The sequence below is a fragment of the Conger conger genome, chromosome 8 (assembly GCF_963514075.1).
Source record: "Conger conger chromosome 8, fConCon1.1, whole genome shotgun sequence".
Taxonomy (NCBI): Eukaryota; Metazoa; Chordata; class Actinopteri; order Anguilliformes; family Congridae; genus Conger; species Conger conger.
Window position 1 is genome coordinate 54105334 of NC_083767.1, and position 12630 is coordinate 54117963.

The 12630-nt window shown below is 48.0% G+C and overlaps 1 protein-coding gene across 1 annotated transcript in view; it reads right to left on the reverse strand.

The window, feature by feature from the left end:
• cacna1c (calcium channel, voltage-dependent, L type, alpha 1C subunit) overlaps positions 1-12630 on the reverse strand; it is a 252518-nt gene that overhangs the window by 66391 nt on the left and 173497 nt on the right. Inside the window, exon 4 of the mRNA XM_061252517.1 lies at positions 2791-2930. Within this exon, the coding sequence (XP_061108501.1) occupies positions 2791-2930 (140 nt within the window). The remainder of the gene's footprint in view (positions 1-2790; positions 2931-12630) is intronic.

Below are 12630 nucleotides of genomic sequence, written 5' to 3' on the forward strand. Positions count from 1 at the left end.
GTGGCGCAGTCAGGGCAGAAACGCAGGGGTTGATGGCCAGGAAAAGAGCCCATCAGTATCGATCTGGTAATGACAGCGCGCGGTAGAGCGGGTCGGAGCGCGAGAGCGGTGTGGCCGGTGAGCGATGCTCTTCATCTGCCTGTCAGGCTGCTGCCGGCCTGTCAGGGCCCCGCGGGGTCATTCTGCCACTCGCATACTGCACACACATTTCTCACGTCATTAACATCAGCGTCAGGACTGCTTATGCTGCTGGCTACCGTGTAGTTAAAGAGGCGTAGAGCAGATACTGACAAACACACACACACATACATACACACACACGCACACACGCTCACACAAACACACACATACACATGCACACACATATACACACATACACACACAGGCGTACATACAAGCATGCCGCCTCCACACACATACACACCTATTCCTGCACACACACATATCCCCACACACACACATCAATTCCCACACAAACACACATTTCCCTACACACGCATATAAACACACACACACACATCTCCACTCAGACACACATGCACATTCACACACACACACAGACACACACACACACACCTCCACACAGACACACATGCACATACACACACACACACAAATGCCCCCTCCCCACCCACTCACACACACACTCACATCTCCACACAGACACACATGCACATACGCATGCACACGCACACACGCATATGCACACGCACATCTCCACACAGACACACACACACACACGCACATCTCCACACACACGCATAAACACACACATGCATGCATGTGCACACGCACATCTCCACACACACACACACACACACACACACACACAGACACACACACACACACACGCACATCTCCACACACACGCATAAACACACACATGCATGCATGTGCACACGCACATCTCCACACACACACACACACACACAGACACACACACACACACGCACATCTCCACACAGACACACACACACACACACGCACATCTCCACACACACGCATAAACACACACATGCATGCATGTGCACACGCACATCTCCACACACACACACACACACACACACACGCACGCACAGCTTGCAGCTGGTGTACACGCTGCACTCACTTACACTCTGAGGACAGGCTTCACTGAGCTCAGTGAGGGGGAAGCTTAGCTGTGCAAACACAGCTCTCCAGGAGCCTGTGATGACAGTGAGGTCTCTGTCTGGGGCAGGGGTTTCAAGGAGGGCCCTATCTGTTTCAGGATTTCACAACTTTTCATTAGCCCAGTCATTTAGGAAGAGTTATTTTACTGTAGCTACATTTCTAGATAAGTTCATGAATGACAGGTGAAGACCTTTTCCTGCATCCCAACATAAAAACATTAGTCTAATATTGTCTAATGTACTATTAAACCAGCATAAGCTAATTGGCTAATTTGGCTAGTGTAACTGGTGACATGGAAAACCTGCACAGCCCCCGGCCCTGTAGGAATGAAATTTGCCCTGCTCTACGGTGCCACACTGTTTTGCCCTGGGAGAGTGCTGTCAAATCTGAGTAATGAGTGGCAGAGTGCCCACAGAGGGGGTGGTGTACTGGTGAAGGCTACTGTGATAATGAACAGTATGAGAGGAATCTGCTCTGAATATTTAGAGGGACCGGAGAGAGAGGGGAAAGAGAGAGAGAGGAGAGAGAGAGAGAGAGGTTCTTTTCACAGACCACGGCACACAGACTCTTTTTTTCCCAGAAAGAAACCCCAGATCTGAAACTGTACAGTAATCCCTCAGATACAAATCAATCAATCCCTCACAGCAACAAGCTCTCTCTCTCTCTCTCTCTCTCTCTCTCTCTCTCTCTCTCTCTCTCTCTCTCTCGCTCTCTCTCGCTCTCTCTCTCTCTCTCAAAATGGCGTTCCCTGCTCTCATCGCACTACCGCGCCAAACTAACGCGGCCCAAGGAGGGCGTCTTAGGAGATGAAACGCGCGGCGGCCCTTTGCACACGCGCGCACTAAACCCACTGCAGTGCGCCTCCTCAGCCTGCTGGGCTGCAGGCTAGGAGCGGAGGACAACAGAGGGCCGTTCACGGTGGCGCGTCTGCTCCAGTCACTCAGCGGCGTTTAGTGTGAGCCTTCCTGTCGGCCGTGTCTTTATCGGCGCCGTCTGTGATCCATCTGTGAGCGCGAGTGGCTTTTGGAGGAGAGGAGGGGGGTGCCCGCATTCATCCCCGGGCCTCAGAGGGGCTCTGCTAATGAGCTGCTGGCCCCCCGCTCCCGCGCCTTCATCTCGGCTTGCGCGTCTTCAGAGCTCGACTGCTCCCCCAAAGGACAGACGCAAAGTCACCCCGTTATATCAAAAGAGCCTTTGACTCGGATCAACCAGGACTGAATGTACAAATTTCTGGGTTTCACGGAGACGGATAAACGTTTGTGTGGAGAACCCTGCTGTAATGCTGGTGGAGACTTTAAATGCCTGCTCTCTCCTGATCGGCAGAGCACCAACCATCAGGAGCCATTTTGTGCGCTGCGTACACCTTTAATTTCACTCAGCTGAAGTTCACCTTGCATCCAGGACGAAACTAATGTCCCGGCTGCAAACTTCATCGACTTTGATTGTGGTTTACGAGGTTCACGACGACGTTTGCACCGACGCTCTTGAACTTCATAACGCATTTTCCTCTGGTAAATGCAACATTACACACACTGTGCTCGCTGCAATTCATTCTGAACCCAATGGAGTATGCACCCCCACCTGTCCTGAGGGAAGAAGTGTGAAGACGTACGGCATGCAGACAGAAAATGTGCTACTTACCCTACAACCACTATAATGAAATCCAGCAGGTTCCATCCATTGCGCAGGTACGCATTGGGGTGGAAGAGCAGTCCATAGGCTATTACCTTCAGAAATGCTTCCACTGTGAAAATGATGAGGAACAGATACTCCACCCGTTCCTAAACGAGAGAGAGAGAGAGAGACAAAGAGAGAGAGCAAGGTTAGTTTGTATTTTCTGTTACTTCATTGAGTCAATTATACAAAACAAGGAAAAAATACATTAACAAGCTCTGCTTGTGTTCACTTGAATGTCACACACTGACTGAATTGATTCACAATGCCAAAATGGCATTAAGGCTTCTGCATGTTTTTTTTAGTCCTTGCAGCTAGATGCCGGTGCGTACACACCACCGCTACAAAAATAAATAATAAACCATCTTCCTGCAAATAAATATCTGCGCGGCCTGAAAGACCGACGCAGGGAGGGAGAGAGGCACGAGGAGAGGGTGGAGGAGAGGCACGAGGAGAGGCCGGAGGAGAGGGTGGAGGAGAGGCACGAGGAGAGGCCGGAGGAGAGGGCGGAGGAGAGGCCGGAGGAGAGGGCGGAGGAGAGGCACGAGGAGAGGCCAGAGGAGAGGCCGGAGGAGAGGCCGGAGGAGAGGCACGAGGAGAGGGCGGAGGAGAGGCCAGAGGAGAGGCACGAGGAGAGGGCGGAGGAGAGGCCGGAGGAGAGGCCGGAGGAGAGGGCGGAGGAGAGGGCGGAGGAGAGGCACGAGGAGAGGCCAGAGGAGAGGCCGGAGGAGAGGCCGGAGGAGAGGGCGGAGGAGAGGCACGAGGAGAGGCCAGAGGAGAGGCCGGAGGAGAGGCCGGAGGAGAGGCCGGAGGAGAGGGCGCACGAGCGAGCGAGCGGTTATGTGCACAGAGTGGCCCTGGCTGGCGGCACTACCTCCCTGGATCGCCACCACCTCCTCACAGCGCCCCGGGAGTTCAGCCCGCGGTGGCACGCCAGCGAGAAGCCCCCGTAATCCAATTACTCTCAATTAAACATCATTAAGATAAGAGCCCTCAGCGAAACCATCCAGATCAACACTTTCCTCAGTCAGAGGGAGAGAGAGCATTCCCCCCCTCCCTCCTCCCTGCTCCATCTCTCTCAGGCCTGTGGGCAGGGATTATAAGAGTAAGTCTTGCGGAGAAGACACACACACACCTTTACCAGCACACTGTGGGCGTTATCAATGTAATCAAGGGCTGCCGCTCTGGGTTCTGCCATGTCGGGTAGATATTACTATCCAATAAATGAGTTTTCATTGCGCATTGCGACTATACTGGTGAGGGGGCTTGCCGAGACGGCCGCTCCCTCACACGCAGAAAAGAGCTCCAGTGGCACCGCTGTTCACACGGACACTGTTCACATGGACGCAGTTCACACGAACACGGCGAGTGGGCACCTGTCAGACCGCCATCAGGGCCGGTGGTCTGCTAGCGATAAGGCTAACTGCTTAGCATGATTTTAACAGCTAATCCTCATCTCAACTGCCTTGCCTAATTAGGGAAGTAGACTCCAGCACTGGTGATTTGCTGTGCTCATGTGCGCCCACTAGTGGCAGACACTGGGCACTGTGTGTCCGCTGGGGGGGGGGGGGGGGAGACCTCAAATTGAAGGGGACAAGGTTGGAGATACGCCTTCCGAGGGCCAGAAGGATGCCTTGGTGCGTGTAACCCGCACATACCCCTGCTAACAGTTAACGGCACACAATAAGAAATCGTTTCTAATTTAATCTGCACTCGCCCTTGTCCCTGGGCCACTCCCTGTGCGGCCATCTTGCAGGCGTCCTGTAAAAAGCCTTTTAAACAAGCCGAGCAGACGGCAACTCATGAAGCCTCCACAAAACTCATCGGCCCTCATCCCGAATTTTAACGCTGCCTGCAGCGACGTGGGGCCCTTCCCAAAACACAGACAAAGCAGATTAAAGATCTGTTTATAAGTGCCAATCATGTGTACAGTGCTACATGTACACCTCTCATCAAGTCCTCCCAAGCAGAAATAATTAGCAAGGCCCAGACTACAAATCCCAGGCAGCCCTTCAGCAGCGCAGCGCTGAAGTAATCTCTCTTTCCACACCTATCCTCCCTCCCCAGCTCCCAGAACATCCACCTGGTCACGTGTGCACTTACCAGGGCTGGAGCCTGCATACCCCACCCCACCAGCTGCCACTGGCCCACCAGCAGATGTTAACAGTAAATGCTTTGGGCAGGAGCTGCTCCAAGGAACACTCTGGTTGAGTACAGAATGTGGTCCAAAACAAGAGCCCAATAACAATAATGATGATGATTGTGATAATGGTGATGATAACAAGGAGGAGGGTGATAAGGAGAAAGTGGCAGTTATTCTTGCGACAGAAACAGGACTGGAGAGTATAGATGCCTGGGAGGAGGCTGAAATGGAGAAAGCTGGTAATGCAGGTGCTGTCTGAAGACTGTCACTGGATGGTAAACACTGCCAGGGACAGGATGGATGCCGGGTGAATTCAGTGACAGGAGACGGAATGTACAGGTCAGACAAGTAGACAAACCAAAAAGTGCTTTGTCAAAAATATTTCAGAATGAAAATCCATATTCTTTTGGTGGTTCAAAGAAAATCCTTGATTTATTTACAAAATGTGACGCTGCCATCGTCTGCTCTTTCACAGAGGCACAGAAGCTGAGAAAAAGTTCTTAGACGGCTCAGTTCTTAGATGGCCATGCATCTACATTTCCCAGCTTGCCAAAAAAAAAAAGTACAAATATAAAAGATTTACAAAAAACGTAAGATGTACAGAGGACACGTTCCAAAGGCAAATCAATCAGATTCCTGGAGGCATTAAGCCGTGAGAGATACCTCTATGACTGACTCTCCTGCCCCGCCCGTTTAATGCGAAGCTCCCAGCGAAGGGCCCCTGTTTCCTGCAGACGCCCAGGGGCCGGCTACGCCGCGTCAATTACACCGAGCGGGCGGAAGAGGAGCACTAACAAGCCATTAACCACTTCACCGCGCATCCACCAGCTGCTCCGTTTCCTGTGATCTATCGATGCACGGCGTCGTCTCCGACGTGCCACTCGGGTCCTGGGCCGCGTAGACCGCCGGGCCGCTTCAGCGCTCCTCCCAAACCCTCTCGCACATTCAGCCGTGTGATGACCCGCCTGAATCTCTGCGTTCTGCTTCCCCCAGAATCTCACCTTTCACAAACAATTACACTCCAGGACAACTTGCGGTTTATGCAGCTGAACGACTACAAGCCGTGGCCAAATTACATGCGTAGACTGGGTTCTGTGCTGAAATTAATATGAATTGTGGATGATTAGCCGTATATATGCTCTCAAAACAAATGTTATTGTGGGTCATTTTAGTGTGGAATGTATTATCGGCTGCCTGATCCCCGTCTTAACACATGCGTCTCTAATCCTGCAGCATCCTCAGTCTGTGGTCACGGATCTGACGTCAGAACGTTCTCCCAGCATTCCCTGCCCTTCTCCGAACATCCCGGCCGGCTGTTCCAAGGTGACCTCAGCAAGAGGGGGGGGGGGGGGGGGGGGGGGGGCATGGGAACTATCCTGAACCATCGCAGGCGGGGTGCCACTGCCGACGCACCCCTACGGGTCAGCACCGAGACCCACAGTGCAGCTGGAGCTCGCCCCTCCCCCACCCCGAGAGCTCCCGTTCCCAGATCCAAGACAGGGAGCCCTGCCAGACCCGCTCCCCAGCCGGCACCCAGCAGTCTGGGAAAGAGCAAACGCACAGATTCATGGCCTCTCGCTATATATAGGTGCGCATAAACAGTGTTCATACCCATGCGATACCCAGAATGTAAATATTCAAGTGAACGGTCAAGTGCCTACGTATATTAGTCAAATAAGGATTTAATGTGTATATTTATCAGAGGGTCTTACACAGACAGGATGTTCATTTATAGAGGCAGCAAAAAAAAAATGGACATGACTGAAAATATTGCTGAAAAACAAACGCACTCTTAGCTCGAAGCCATGGGAATTTGTCAACTAAAAAAAAAATGGCACAAAAGCACTGTTGACAGAGACATGACCTGGTTTCCTTTTATGTGTCTGCAAGACTGCTGTTCAGTCGAAATGACCAGGGCCTGTGCACATAGACTAAATCCGCGCAGAGAAGGACAGCTGGTCTAGGATCAGATTAGTTTTTCGGTTCATAATGGATAATGTCAGGACGTGGACAGAGAAAAACTGTGCCTAGGGCCAGGCCTAGGCCTGAATAACACTGTGTCTGGACCCCCCTGTGCTTCTTGCAAAGCTAGTCCAGAACATCATTGGTTCAGTGGGGCCTTGCATGGGAGATGCTGAGACAAAGAGGTCCAGAATGCAACTCTTTTAGGTGATTTCTTTTCATACAGCACACTGCCAGACCACCGTCATCCTGCCAGACCCAAACGGTTCCTCTAAATGAGTTCAGCTGTGGTTTCATGCTCAGAAATGTCCAGCATTGGCTGCAGTATGCGTGCTTCCAGTATGTGTGTGTGTGTGTGTGTGTGTGTGTGTATGCGTGTGCGTGCCACACTAGAATGCCACGTTTAAGGTTTTCCTCTCACATTTTTCTGCGTTGTGAAACCACACTGACTTGGAAGCTTTACAAAAACAACCTCTGGGATCTCCATGGCTTTTCCGAGAAACAGTCGGCTCGATCCTCCTGTCCAGCACCCCGCTGAGTCACTCATGCAGGGGTTAGTGGGGTGTGGCATCCCCAAAATCATCCCCCAAAAATACCAGAACACTGCAAAAAATGAGTCTTAAGTGTTTTCTCGTAATAAGACTTTTTTTTCTCGCCAGTAGAAAATATTAGATTACAAATATTAAATACAAATGATTGTTTTAAGTTGATGTTTGTTGGAAACATGAAATGTTCTCATTCCATTGGCAAATCTTGAGATGAGATTTTCTTGATAAGTGAAATTCTCATTTCATTGGAATCTTAAAATGTCAAACTGTCGTAAATGGTTGCCAATATTTTAATCATATTGAGCAAAAAAGTAAATGAAAGAGGATAGAATATAATAATTTCAATATAAAAGACTATCATACTTGTTTTTACCTTTTTCCCAAAAATCCAGAAATCTTCCTCAAGATCCCATGCAAAAGCTGTGTTTGCCATCTGGTTTTCTAATTAATTAGGTTTTACTGAGCTGTTAATTGACTATTGATTTAAAGGTGTTAATTGTTACAGTGTATTGTTACTGAGGAAAAAACCGAAATAAGGTGTCTTTTCAACATTGGGTTGTAATATCCTGCTATCTGAAACATTTGGAGCACCTTTCTCAAATAAATGTAATCAGTTTTTTTAAATCTAATTTTCTAAGCCATCAAATAATTAATTGGACAATTTAAATGACCTCCCGTTGAATACTGACCTGCTTTTATCATTTATTTTCAATATCACCAATGACAATAAACACAGGCAACTCTAAAGGAGTAAAGGCTTGTGCAAGCACACGTGTGTCGATTAATTTAACAAAAGGCTTGCGGCACATACCTGTCATGAGATTAATATTCAATTAACAGCTCAATCAAATCTAATTACCTGACATTTTTCTCGAAGGAAAAGCAGCATATTGTACACAGAGGGTGACCCGGGCTAGAGCAGCTCAGTCCCACTCCACAGCCTACGACTTAAAAACATGCTTACTGTTTCACAACTTAATCATTTGACAGACTGGGTCCAAACAAAATCAAGTCTTTTGTCAGCCGATAATGAGAAAATCGAGCCTACGCTTCTTGGCGATTTTAAGGTGACCAGCTATTAGTTCTGGGTGCCTTGTTCTAAGAGACAAACCCACAATTACACACCCAGTGCTGATTGTGGTCCCCAGGTGCTGGAGAAGATGCAATCAAGAACACCTGACACCTCACCTGAGCTAAGGGTTCTCTTAAAGATTTCACTTTTCATGAATACAGAATACAAAAGGAAAACCTTCATATTCAAAAGAAAAAATATTTTTGGTTGGGAATAATCCAAAAATCAAGCAAAACAGGAACACTTAAAATTGCAACAATGCATTCTGTTTTCCTTCACAGGTATTGAATAATACTATGTTTGCACAAACCCTAAATAAATGTCTTATTAAATGCAATATTCAACTGCAAAAGACACGTTGTAATGACACAAGTTGACATTAACATTAATGTGCATAAGACAAAGTGACTATACTCAACTTTAAAACTTTCATCAACATTCAAATCCAATTACTACTTCTGTAAGCAAAAGCCATAGAGCATATGCACTAAATGCGCCCCAATATTGAACACCCGGTTGCTATGTAGAATACAAAATCCTCTGCCCATTTCTGATGGCTGCATACCAGCATGCTCACCCTCCAAAAGTGTGGAGTCATCCACCTGTATCTTTCCTAGCTGATGTAGCCACCGCAGGCAGACTGCAGGCGCCTGATCGGAAAAGCCGCCAGCGAGCGCTGAACCCAGGGTCACCCTGCGGACTGAAACCCTCCTCCCCTGGGTCATGCTCTGCACTATTATACATTGCACCCTCAGAGTCCTGGCTACAGGCAGCCCCGGTGGGGTCTGGAGGTGATCTGGGCTGAGGAAGAAACTTCCTTCTTTCTGCCAACATACAACTGTTTCAAATAATGTAACATAGCAAAATATCTGATTAATATTTAACCACTGCAGACATTTTACACAATTGGCCATTTTTCCTCTGAACTAAATATGTTTTGTTGAACTTTTCCAAACCTCGTGGACACCTTATAGAATCTGCGATCCTGATGTTGAGGATGTTGCCTGGGGGCCGTTGCCCGTCAGCAGATTGCTTCCAGCCCTTCATAAGGGGCTCTGCTATGGGACACCGGAACTTGGGGAGTTGCCAAAGTGAGAAAAGCTCTTATCTCCTCTGCTGTCCAGAGGTTTGTGTGTTTGTATCTCAGGGAAGCCATAAAAGGCACTGTTTCCCTTCGCCATGCCTGACAATGGCCTGATTAGGTGCTTCCCCCTCCTACCACACAACGTGTCTTTTATCTTAGTTGTTCAAACAGACCAATTTTCCTGCATTTTCTGGTTCTGTTAACCTGAACATCAACAGGAGTACACTCCTGGCCTTGTACTAACAGTGCTTACAACATTAACCCATTTATCAAAGCAGATTCAGTCCTGAGGCCTTCAAATATAACAGTCACTGTGAAAAGAAAACACTCCTGTAGCAGCCCTGGCAGAAAATGTAGAAAAGAGATAAACATGTTTTCCATTCTGAAGCAGACCTTCTGAACAATAAAAACACCTAGAGGTTCACACAGTTGCAGTATGGCAAAAGTGAAGTGCAAAAAAGTTGTGCTAAAATAGCATACATGCATGTACCACTACATTAATGGCATTTTGGTAGATGCTCTTATCCAGAGTGACATACAGTTGATTAGATAATCCACCCCTGGACCAATGCACGGTTAAAGGCCCAACAGCTGTGTGGATCTTATTGTGGCTACACCAGGATTCAAACCACCGACCTTGCGGGTCCCTGTCATGTACCTTAACCACTACGCTACAGGCCACCCTATACCACTTGGTTTGAAAAATTCCTTCCGCTAAGGTTTTAACATACACACACAAAAACATTAGCAAATATTAGCTAATGTTAAGAAATTCTTGCAAACACATTTATTCTCTGCTGGCCACAAATGTTACCCAACAAAGAGGATGATGCCAAGAAAGTTGACAATCATTTCACTGTTAAAAATATTTTTTATTAACCTTTAATAAATCTGTGGGTAATTTGTGGGGAAAATACCTCTGTTCACTACACCGTTCTCCGTATTGAACACACATCTGACATCTCTCTTCAAAAAATCCTAGATTGTGCTTCACTAAGCCTGGTGTGTTGCCCACCCGGCTGATAATCTGCACTGAAATCTGTCTGTTTCTTTGTTGATAGACACCATTTCAGAAGCCAAGTGATAAAGCCTCTGCCAACCCACTACAACAGAGACCGGGCTACTTCAGATACAAGGCAAAACGAATAAAAGACTAATCACTATGAGAGAGTTCCGCACATGAGAAGCACTCACGAACAGCGCAATTACTCAAACTCAGTGTACGCTTGAACATGAGAGCGTGACTGTGATCCAGCTGCTCCAGAGAAACACACAGATACAGAAGCACCCTCATACATACATGCAGCCCTGGAGAAAAATGAAGAGACCACTCCTCACGTTTTCCATGAAGAATCAGTATACTCACAATATTGACTGATGAAATCCTTCGTTAGCAAATATGTTATTTTAATTATTTATTTATGGGTGTAAACTTGTTTAGTTTACATTATTCAATATATAATAAATTATATTATATTATATTATAAAATGCAGTGCATTTTTAGTAGGTTGACCAGTTGTCATTTTCTGTAAGCATGTTTTTTAAATGAAAATAAGGTGTTCATGAAAGAATATCAAAAGTTAAGACACATACTGTACCCATAAACCATGAAACTGAAAGTCTGATTTGGTCTCCATTTTTTCCAAAGCTGTCTATAGGAGATGCATGTGATTTAAAAAATGTTTCATAATACAAATATGACTGTCAGGTCATGACAAAAAGCAAACTTCAGTACAATACAGTTTTCCTGTGAGCATGTCCCTGAGAGAGACAGAGAAATAGAGAGAAAAATGGTTTACTCTGACAAAACAAAAGATAGAAGCACAATCTTATCTAATATACTTAAGCTTGATCGACCACAAGTGTGGTCTGATATGAGTCTGGTTGTGTGGTCGAAACCGGCCATGTACTCTGAGTGAGAGTGGACCACGAACATTCTGAAAAGCGAGTTTTCACAGAGGTGTTGTTCTTAACTCCACGGAGAGGCTCTTCTGTAATGCATCTAGCCTGGGACAAGTACGGTCATAGAGTGAGGTTTTGAAATGACCACAATATTTGTCCAGCACGAGTAATGTTTCTGTATCTATCCTGGTCTGCGTCTGGGTCCTCAGTACCGTGCATAACAGCATGAGGTAAACGCCAATGCGCCGTTTGAGACCGAGGCTCAGACGAGTGTGGTCATTCCTCGCTGATCAGCGCTCCGAGGTGAGTGCGGTCCGTGTGCGGTTAAGTTGCCTGGAAACGTGGTCATGTTGCGGTCCGTTGGCTGAAACATGCCTTTGCGGAGTCACTCGGGCCTACAATGAGTTTGCTCACAGGGCCCAAGGCCAAGCGCAGGCCTGCGCTCAAGACACCGACTCTGGCCTGGCGGTGGGAGATCAGCGCGGTGGAGGCACTGCGAGCCGCCGTCCGTGAGACAGAGGCGACGCTGCGGTCGGAGCGGAGAGGAGCGCGGTCGCAGCACCTGAGCGGGGCCTGTGGGCGCTCTCCGGCCTCCCTCTGAGTGAGATAACCGGCACGGCGTCAGACGTCTGCGTGCGGCCTGCTGCGGGAGCTCTCCAGCCGCTGCCACTGGTGCCACACCTGCCCTGCGCTGTTAGCCCAACACGTCTCGCCTCTCGCCTCATTCGGCACAGGGACAGGGCGTTCACCAACACTTTGTCAAGCTGAGGCTCCTCAAACTTACGTTATAATTATATACATTTGTTGGGGTGTCTCGGTGGCGCAGCCTGCAGAGCACTGACAGCATGCTCATTGTGAGCCGCGACGTCAACGGTTCGAATCCGACCGTCTGACAATTTGTCGCATGCCTTTCCCTCTCTCTTGCCCCCATTCTTCCTGTCTCTATATACTGTCCAATAAAGCTGAAAAAGGCCTAAAAAATAATAATTATATACATTTTTCACAAAAAGAGACGGCTGAATAAAGTTATCACGCAAATAAAAACAAATAGCCTGTTGATTCGAGCGGCGTTTCAGGTGCAGGGCCTATTGGAGG